General features: G+C 46.2%; 1 protein-coding gene across 1 annotated transcript in view; it reads left to right on the top strand.

The window, feature by feature from the left end:
• The window catches only part of ST3GAL5 (ST3 beta-galactoside alpha-2,3-sialyltransferase 5), a 49,832-nt gene extending 39,306 nt beyond the window's left edge, over positions 1–10,526 (top strand). Inside the window, 4 exon segments of the mRNA XM_007466745.1 lie at positions 1–302; positions 3,918–4,104; positions 5,568–5,726; positions 10,145–10,526. The exon segment at positions 1–302 is cut by the window's left edge and continues 9 nt beyond it. Coding sequence (XP_007466807.1) covers positions 1–302; positions 3,918–4,104; positions 5,568–5,726; positions 10,145–10,393 — 897 coding nt within the window. The 3' untranslated portion in view covers positions 10,394–10,526.
• Positions 10,527–10,535: the final 9 nt, after the last annotated feature.

Genomic DNA, 10,535 nt, shown 5'->3' on the forward strand with positions numbered 1-10,535 from the left:
CGGCCCCAGTTTGCCAAGAGGTCGATGGTGCAGCTCTTCAGGCGCAGGTACACCTCGGACCTGCCACCTTTCGTGACGAAGGTCCCCGCAGGGAGCGAGGCCGAGTACAAGTACTACCCTCCTTTTGGATTCCGCAAGTTCTCTGAGAAAGTCCAGACCCTCTTGGAACTCTTGCCCGAGCATGACTTTCCTGCACACTTGAAAGCCAAGAGCTGCAGGCGTTGTGTGGTCATTGGAAGTGGTGGAATCCTCCACGGACTAGAGCTGGGCCAGGCCCTGAACCAGTTCGATGTTGTGATAAGGTACATTGGCTTTCAGACCATCCTCTCCCCTCTGGACTTTAGTTCTCTGCTGTGGGTCAGGGCAGCACCGAAGTCAGGAGGGACCCAGGCAGCCCTACATGTCCCTGCCTGCAGGGGACTCACTGTTTGAGAAGTTGAAACAAAGACATGAAAGGATTGGACGCCCCAAACTGTGCAGTACTGACCCTAATTTTGGTAAAAACCCTCTCAGAGGAGGTGAAGGTTGGAAGGATCTGTAGATTCAGATAAGCCAGCAAAGGTGGAAGGCTGTGCTAGGCAGGGCCCAGAGGAGAATGCAGTGCAGGGAGCTTGAGTCAGTGGGACGCCTGGCTTCTGGGAGCAGGGCTTGGGGTAGGTGAGCCCTGGAAGGTGGCACCGGCTGGGACCAGAAAGCACACAGAGGTGTCTGAAAGCCACATAACAGGCAATAGGCAATCATCCTACATTACAGGAGTTTCTGATAGTTTGACAGTCATGTCAGGGGACACGAAGATTTCTAGTCTGGGGTCTGAGATGTCAGTGGGACCGCTGTCAGAAACGGAGAAGTTGAGGAAAATCTCTGGCTAGTGAGGGAGGATGACAAGATCCATCTCAGATATTTTGAGCCTGAAAGTGGTGCTATATCCACATAATGCCTTTATCCCCAGTAGCTGTGATCTCGGGCAAGTTTCCTTGCTGTCCTGTGCCTCCGTTTCTTCATCTGTAAATGGGGGCAGTGATGGCACAGACCTTACAGGGTTACTGTGAAAGCAAAATGAGTTAACATCTAGATGTAAAGCACTTGGAACAGTGTCAGAATTGGGGTAGATGCTCAGTACCTGTTAGCAGCTATTTTGGGAGAATGTGTAGGAAGCTAAGGAGGAAAGGACACGGGGTGTAAGATGTTTGTAGGAAAGAACCAGACTTTTGTAAGGCCCAAGAGATAGAAGAAACAAGTAAGAACTACGTTTTAAGGTGAAAGGTGGGAAGTGAGGGTGTGGGAGTGGGGTTGTGGACTTCGGTGGGGTGAAGGAGGAGGGAACTGCTCCCTTTCTCTGGGTGCTTCCTGTGTGCCTGACACTGTCACGTGCCGTGGATGTTCTCGTTCCATGGTGAAGCCATCCCCTTAGCCAGTGTCAGGCATGAGGACACAGAGACACTGTAGGGCACAGGGTCCAGGCCAGAGCCCAGCATTCCAAATGCAGGGTTTTGAGGCTTCCAGAACCTCACCCTGACTCTATGTGAGAGGCTGAATGATCAGCTGTGCACAGGCATCACTGGGGGAGGCAGACAGGACCCCATATGCCCTTCTAATGGTGTGCGACCGATATACGGGAGGGGAAGAGGGAAGAAACTGGGGTGCGCACTCCGGTCCAGAGGAGAGATGCAGTGGAAGAGAAGGGCGGCCTTGAGCTGACCTTGAAGAATGGTGGGATTTAGCCCTTTAGGAAGGAGGTGGCCAGGAGATCTGGATGGGGAACCTTACCTGGCAGGAGGAACGAGGGCCTGGGAGAGGGAAAGGGGGCTGGGCAGGTGGCTCGATGCCCAGTGATGGTGAGGCCAGGCTGGACAGCATGGACTTCAGGCACAGGCACTGGGGCCCACAGAGCACTGGGGACCAAGGAAGGGGACTTAGCCCGATTATGATGGAGATCAGTTGAAAAACTTTTGCGGGGTAACTTTTATTTTATTTATTTATTTTTAAAATTAATTTTTATTGGAGTATAGTTGATTTACAATGCCATGATAGTTTCTGCTGTTTTCCCATATAGGTCATTACAGAGTATTGAGTAGAGTTCCCTGTGCTATACAGTCGGTCCCTATTAGTTACCTGTTTTATATATCGTAGTGTGTATATGTCAATCCTAGTCTCCCAATTTACCTCTCCCCCCCCGGGGTAACTTTTTTGTTGTTGTTTGTTTGGGTTTTTTTTTTGGTGGTACGCGGGCCTCTCACTGCTGTGGCCTCTCCCATTGCAGAGCACAGGCTCCAGACATGTAGTCTCAGCGGCCATGGCTCACGGGCTCAGCCGCCCCGCGGCATGTGGGATCTTCCTGGACCGGGGTACAAACCCGTGTCCCCTGCATCGACAGGCGGACTGTCTACCACTGCGCCACCAGGGAAGCCCCCCCTGGGGTAACTTTTAGGTTTAAAGCAATTCTGAACTTAACAGGAAAGTTGCAAGAGAAGTACAAAGAACTCCCATTCACCCTTTTCCCAGATTCCTCAGTTGATAACGCTGTATCACACTGGCTTTATAATTTTCTCTCTTTCTATACTATTATTCTTTTCTGAACCCTTTGAGAGTTAGTTGCAAATCTCAAACTCCTTCTTTACCCCTAAATACTTCAGTGTGCATTTCTTAAGAACAAGGACATTCTCTTATAGAACTGCATGACAATATTCAGAATTAGGGAATTAACACTGATGCAGTACAGACCTTAGCTACAGTCCTTATTCAGACGTCGCCAGTTATTCCAGTCGTGTCCATTATTTAAAAAGAAAGGAAAAGGGGGCTTCCCTGGTGGCGCAGTGGTTAAGAATCCGCCTCCAAGGCAGGGAACACGGGTTCAAGCCCTGGTCCGGGAAGATCCCACATGCCGCGGAGCAAATAAGCCCATGCGCCACAACTACTGAGCCCACGTGCCACAGCTGCTGAAGCCTGCGCACCTAGAGCCCTTGCTCCACAGCAAGAGAAGCCACCTCAATGAGAAGCTCGTGCACCGCAACGAAGAGTAGCCCCCGCTCGCCACAACTAGAGAAAGCTTGTGCGCTGCAACGAAGACCAAAAAAACGCAGCCATAAATAAATAAATAAATAATAAAATAGAAAGAAAGGAAAAGAAAAAGAAAATACCTCGTCCAGGATCATGCTGTGCATTTAGTTGTCATGTCTAATAATAGCTTTTAATAATCCAGGAGTTAGGTATCTGAGATCTGGAAGAGCAAGTGGCTGTGGAATAGAAAAGAAAGGTTTATACAGGTGTGATAATACAGGGAAAGAACCAGACAGACGTTTTTTGAGATTGCAAAACTGTGTACCTGTGTGAGTGGTACTGCTTTGGGAAGAATTCTTAGCATTTTCCCCAGAGCATCCACCCCGGCAAAGCCTTCACTGGTCTAACAGTTCTAAGTGCCCCAAATTCCTGCTTTAATTTAAGACCAGGTTGCACTTGGACCCAGTGCCCTCCTCGGGCCCAGCCCTGTCTGTATATAACTATGGTTTGTGTCTGCCTTTCCCCGGTTTTTAGGTTTTCTTTTTTGATTACCTTTCTGAAATTCTGGCAAGAACCACTAATATCTAAGCACAATGGGAAGCTTTCAAGGAAACATTGCTAGTGCCCAGAGTGTAATGTGTTTGGGTTTTGGGGCTGGCTTAAAGTGGCAGGACTAGATGGAATTGCTTGTCATTCAGAAATTGGATACGGGAGTCTCTTGCAGACTGAAGACTGCGTTCATCAAGCACCTGGAAAGGGCAGAGCTAAGGGATGACAGGGCTGCTGGGAGGGGTGCCCTACCCCCCCCCAACCACACCCTCGTTCCCAGTCCTAAAAAAATGTGGAAAACACGCTGCAGGAATTTGGCATGTGTTAAAGTGGTTAATGTCAGTTTATCTTTGTCCTTTTTACTTAAATAGGTTAAACAGTGCACCGGTTGAAGGATATTCAGAGCATGTTGGAAATAAAACTACTATAAGGATGACTTATCCAGAGGGTGCACCACTGTCTGACCTTGAATATTATTCCAATGACTTGTTTGTTGCTGTTTTATTTAAGAGTGTTGACTTCAACTGGCTTCAGGCGATGGTCAAAAATGAAACCCTGGTAAGCACTAGAAATTCAGCCGTCAGATATGCCTTCGTAAAAAGCGAAGGGGTCTCTGATTGGAATTAACAGGTTTTTATTTTTAAACTAACACACATGCTTTCAAATAAACACTCCCTTTGTAGAAGCCCCTCAGAACTTCCCCTGGAAATTGCTTTCAGAACTTGACTGAGTCACATGTGGAAACTGGGATCATTACTTAGTGGAAATAATAAGCTTGGGACCAAAATGGCTATTATTGAGGTTGACCACCCACCTCATTCACCAGACTTGAATTTACATGGCTTCTGACTATTTTCAGAAATTAGATTCATGTGCATGAATATAAACCATTATTGAGGCAATTCAGAAGAGTATACATAAATTCTCTGAAGAGTATTTTCAAAGAGATCCTCCAAAAACGCTTTGATTGGTGGTGTTCTTTTTTTCTTTTTTTAATGTTTATTTATTTATTTGGCTGCACTGGGTGTTAGTTGTGGCAGGCGGGCTCCTTAATTGCGGCATGCAAACTTTTAGTTGCGGCATGCCTGTGGGATCTAGTTCCCTGACCAGGGATTGAACCCAGGCCCCCTGCATGGGGAGAGCGGCGTCTTATGCAGCGTGCCACCAGGGAAGCCCCTGCTGGTGTTCTCGCTGGAGTCAATTCACGGCGTTCCAGAGGGGCAGATGTGGAGGAGATGGCCCCAACTTGGTCATATTCCTTTTCTTTGTCTTTACAATAATCTATCACCTTACTTTATAGTCCCCCAACCCCCCACATTATGTTGAAATAAAATCCAGAGGTCAGCTGTTAAGCCGTGTGTGTGCGTTTATATGCACTTGCACAAAACAGCTGACTGTAAAGGTAACAGGACATATCAGACTTTTCACAGAAGCTTCACGTGCTGGAGAATTTGTATCTCCAAAGCTCGATTCCATACAGGTTACTGTGGTCCTCTGGATTTTCTCTTGGTTAGTTGTTCTAGTTGAGAGAGGAAGCACATATGAAATGACTTACAGTCAGTTGCCAAGAGACATCACAGGACTAGGAAGTGGAGTAAGTGGAGAAGGGGGTACATGGTGGGGGCCTGAGCACAGGCGGGGCACCCAGAACACTTCATACCCTCGAATTGGATCTGTTTGCTTGGTTTTCCCTGGGCAAAATGGTGGCTTTGGATCCTAAAAAGACTGACTATCTCAGGTCATTACCTGAAGAATTTCTTCCCCAAATCAATAAGAGCTGCTTGCAGTTCCTTCCCTTGTCCAGTGCCACCTTCATAAATCAGATCCTTAGAGTTGCTTGTCTGAGTTGAGGTACTGGATTTGCATAGATCTGTGACTTTGCCACAGAATGCAGCACGCAAACCCACAAGGGGCCACACCCACGGTTCTGGCCTCATTAGCAGGGGATGCACTCTGCCCCCCTCCACGGATAAGATAACTTTATTAAATCCCCCTAATGATTGCTTGCTTTCTTTCCTTAGCCGTTTTGGGTGCGACTCTTCTTTTGGAAGCCGGTGGCGGAAAAAATCCCACTACAGCCAAAACAGTTCAGGATTTTGAATCCAGTTATTATCAAAGAGACTGCCTTTGACATCCTTCAATACTCAGAGCCTCAGTCAAGGTTCTGGGGCCGAGATAAGGTATTTTTGTCGCTACTGAAACTTAACTGTTCTTCTCTGTGTTGGAAAGGAGGCACCTATACAACTTTCAGTTAGGCTCAGCTGTATACCCAGAAGCATCTTCCAGGGATGAAACCTAGTCATTGATTAGATGTTCCATGTGTTTTTCCCTCTCTACATCTTCACCTTAGGGCCTCCCCACTGTTTAATCCCCCCACTCCTGGTGGCTCATCTCATTAGTACAGTCAGCACGTTAGCACTTCGGTCGCTGAGATATTATTTAAGGTATTCTTACTCCAGGACTCCATATCATTAGCTGCAGGACACTGAAAGGAACTTGGGTGGTCAGAAAGTTCTTTACATTTTAACTCTACAGACACTTGGGTGAAAATTGACGTTTATCATAACTTTATAGGTGATAGTAAATTAGCATTCCTGTAGAGCAGTGCTTTTCAGTTGATGCCTGGATCCCACCCCAGACGTTCTGATTTAATCTGTCTGTGTTGTGGTCTGTACATTGGGATTTTCAAAGTTCCCTGGGTGATTTTTAGTTTTCAGCCCGCTTTGAGAACCTTGGTGCTATAGGCTGTTCACTGCAGTAGATTCTTTACCTGCAATTAGCCTGTGTTGCTACTGGGGGGAGATGCCTTTATTACCTGCTTCTTCATGATCTGAATAGCTAAACCTGTGTCTTTAAATAAAACTTTTTAAAAAGCAGTGGAAATCGTTTAAGCAAAACATTTATATTTAAGGAAAAGCAAGGAATTTTGAAACGTGGGGACTGCTACCCACACTGGGGGCCTGAGATACCTCCTAGGAGATGGGGCTGGTCCAGGGTGCAATTTGCAAACACGGAGCTAGACTCAGGGGTGCTCATCCAATAGGCAGATGAGCAGGGTCTTCTATTTGCCCTTTGAATCAAATTCTAATTAAAAAGATGCTTTAACACAACTGTGTAAGTTTTAAGGGAAGAATTCTGTGCTTGTTAAGGAAAACAAATACCCGAATAGTCTCCTTAAAAATAAAAACCTGGGCTTCCCTGGTGGCGCAGTGGTTGAGAGTCGGCCTGCCGATGCAGGGGACACGGGTTCGTGGCCCGGTCCGGGAGGATCCCACATGCCACGGAGCGGCTGGGCCTGTGAGCCATGGCTGCTGGGCCTGCGCGTCCGGAGCCTGTGCTCTGTGGCGGGAGAGGCCACAACAGTGAGAGGCCCGCGTACCACAAAAATAAATAAATAAATAAATTTTAGAAAAACAAAAACAAAAACCTAGTTCTTCACTGTGATCAGTAAGAGCTAAATTCAACTCTGGCTCCAACATCAGACTCGAACACCCAGCTCGGGTGAAATGGTTCACATAGTGGAAGCTGTTCCCTTCACAGTCCGCCGTTTTCCTCCAGGGCTCTGTCCTCTCCGTCCATGGGGAGCCCAGGAGGGCCACGTAGTTTCTGCCCATTGCAGGAACGTGTCCAGAACCCGTGATGCGTTTTCCCTCTCATAGGAGTGAGTGTCGGGTCTCTCTGATTGGCTTTAGCTGGGCTCTCCCGCACAGAGCACGTGGGTTCCTCCGGAATGTGGGCTTACCACTTTTAACCTGTTGGCATCACTTTTAACGAAAGAATTTTATAAAAAAGACAACATACTTTGGCAAGATTCCTAAACTAAGTTATAAAGAGGTTTCACTGTAAGTGCACTTAGATTTCTGTGTCTTTTAAACTGCCCTGTTTCTTTATTAGCTTCCATAGTATTTTTTTTAAACACAGGCAGATCCTCATTTGTTGGTTTGCAGGTCGATTTTATTTTTAAAATAACCTTTAAAAAATGGACAGATTTAATTACGTGAAATACAGAATTGCTGAATGGCGAAGGGTATCAGAAACAAAGTTAGTGGAGGAAAATTTATCATAGAAGTCACAAAGTAAATATTCTCAAAGCATTCAGAGATCTCATTAAATCAAAAAGAAAAAGATGAGCCAATAAAGAAATGAGGAAAGGATATGAACAGACATTTCACAAAAGAAATTAATACAGCCCAGGAATACATGACAAAATGTTCATCTTCACCAGTAATCAAGTAAAAGCGAATCAGAGCCACAGTGACATTTTTTGCCTGTTTTCTTAGCAGAGATTTAAAAGCTTGATAATGTCCTTGGTTGGCAGAGAATGTAGGTAGAATTATAAGTTGGCACTTTTTCCGGAGGGTGGTTTGGCAATACATATATCACTTTAAAATATGAATAGTCTTGGGCTTCCCTGGTGGCGCAGTGGTTGAGAGTCCGCCTGCCGATGCAGGGGACACGGGTTCGTGCCCCGGTCCGGGAAGATCGCACATGCCGCGGAGCAGCTGGGCCCGTGAGCCAGTGGCCGCTGAGCCTGCGCGTCCGGAGCCTGTGCTCCGCAACGGGAGAGGCCGCAACAGTGAGAGGCCCGTGTACCGCAAAAATATATATATATATGAATATTCTTTGACCCCGCAGTTTGACTCTAAAAATTTTATTATAAGGAAATTAGAGAAAATCTGCAAGGCTATTCTAGGATGTTCATCATAGCATTGATAGCAAAGGACTAAAAACAGCCTAAACATTCATCATGAGAGAATTGTTTAAACGTTATGGTATAGTCGATGCAATATCGTGTGACTGTTGATGATGAAGAAAAACTAATGGATGTGAAAACACCTCCACAATGTATTAAGCAAGAAAATCAAGTTACAGAACATTTATTTAATCCCTTTTTTGTTTAAAAACTAAAAATGTATATATAGTTGCATAGGAAAAAGCTTGGAAAGAATCACCAAACTGTGAAGAATGCCCTTCTCTGGAGAGTGAGTCTATAGGAGTCTTTTACATTCTACTTTATAATTTATCATTTGAATTGAATATTTGCTTATTTTTTTTATCATTGTCAAAATGGTATTCTTCTTTTGGATAAAAACAGTAACTTGAAAGATGGCTTCTGATCTAAAATTGCATCGTCAGAAACTCCCTCATGCATCTGCCCTCCCAGGAGACAGAGAAGCCTGTTGGACAGTGAGGGCTGCTCTTGGGGCACGTGTTCCGGAGATAACGTGCTCTGGGGAGCTTTTGATAGTTTCTGAGTTTCTCTCCGTGCATTACCCCTATATACTCCTCCACAGACACTGATGGGTACTCCTAAGGTGCTGTGTGCCGAGCTGGCCGCAGGTGGAGAAGACAGGACACACTGCCTTAGAGTCCTAAGCCCACACAGGAGGCTGGCTTCTTTAGGGTCAATTTCCCTTGGTTTTTGTTTCCGAACATGTAAAATGACTGTTGAGTTCCTTTTTAATAAGGGAGGTTGGCTTTGAGAGGTAGACACGACATACTGGGGAGCAGGAATCAGTTTTTATCAAATGGTGGGTTCCCTGGATGTTCGCTATTCCCACCTTAATCTCTGAACTCTGAAAGGTTCACTGTTGTTCCAGTTTACAGAGAAGGAGAGCTGTTTATGGAAGTCACAGACTCGGCTGAGATGAACCAAGGAGGTACATTTGCACATGAAAGACGATACAAAAGAATATCAAGTAGTAGATGGGCAGCAGTCTCCAAGGAGGCCTTGGGCATTGCAGGGCTTTCTGTATTCCTGTCCGCCGCCCTGTGTGCTGTCTTTACCCAGGTCTGTGAGGGAGATCCAGAGAACCAATTCCAGATTTACAAGTGGCAAGATGTTGGACGTGAAGAGGGGGTGGTGACACAGTCAGAATCCAAAATTTTGGACATTTGGCATTCTAGGCCAAAGTCAGCAAGGGTACATTTTGGAAAAAACAAATGTGAAAGCCTGTAATTTGAGGCGAAAAATGTACTTGCCTGAACAGAGAGCGAGCAGAAACCGGCTGAGCTGCAGAACATGTGAAAATGGCCTGGGGGTGTTATTTGCCAGAAGGGCAAGTAGGGGTGAAGTAAGACTGTCTTCACAAGTAAGGGGTGAAGGCAGTCTTCACCAGCGAGGGCTGAGTCCGCTCTGTTCTCAGGCAGAGGCTGTACAGGAGCCAGCCAGGACGGGACGGGTTCCCAAACCATGTCCAGAGAAGGACTGTGGCCACTTGTCCCAGAGCAGACCTTGTAGACATTTGTCACATGAGCGAGGAAATGGGTTAGTCTTGCTATTATGGTCATTCCGTGCAGGACCGGTGGGTGGAAGTTTTAGAAAGAACACCTTTTAGCCTGGTGCAACAGGACCTGTCAGGCTGCCTCTTGCTTGTGTGTGAAAAGAATTCACATCGCAGACCATGATTTAGAGTCTAGATTCCTGACTCGGATGGCAAGTCAGACTTTAGAATTGGGTGATATTTGAAATTGTGTGATGTATAAAATTGCAGCCCCCAGTGCCGCTTTCATCACTTTGCATGGCATGTAGCGTACCTGTAAAGCAGTGACTTGTGCTAAGACCTTTTTCATTTTTTTTGTCTTTTCTGCTTTCCAGAACGTCCCCACGATTGGTGTCATTGCCGTCGTCTTAGCCACGCATCTGTGCGATGAAGTCAGTTTGGCGGGCTTTGGCTATGACCTCAGCCAACCCAGAACACCTTTGCACTACTTTGACAATCTCTGTATGGCTGCCATGAACTTTCAGACCATGCACAATGTGACCACAGAGACCGGGTTCCTCCTGAAGCTGGTCAGAGAGGGCGTGGTGAGGGATCTCAGCGGAGGCATCCATTGTGAATTTTGAACCCAGGAAACCTCACTTGAAAATGCAGTTCTGGCCCGGAGGGCTGTTTTTCACAGCCTTCTTGACGCGTCCTGCAAGAACTTTGAAGTGCAGCTGGTGTTTTTTAACTTTTAATTTAAAAAACAAAAACAATACAAAAAGT

The sequence above is a fragment of the Lipotes vexillifer genome, unplaced genomic scaffold (genome assembly GCF_000442215.2).
Source record: "Lipotes vexillifer unplaced genomic scaffold, Lipotes_vexillifer_v1.1 scaffold1158, whole genome shotgun sequence".
Classification (NCBI taxonomy): Eukaryota; Metazoa; Chordata; class Mammalia; order Artiodactyla; family Lipotidae; genus Lipotes; species Lipotes vexillifer.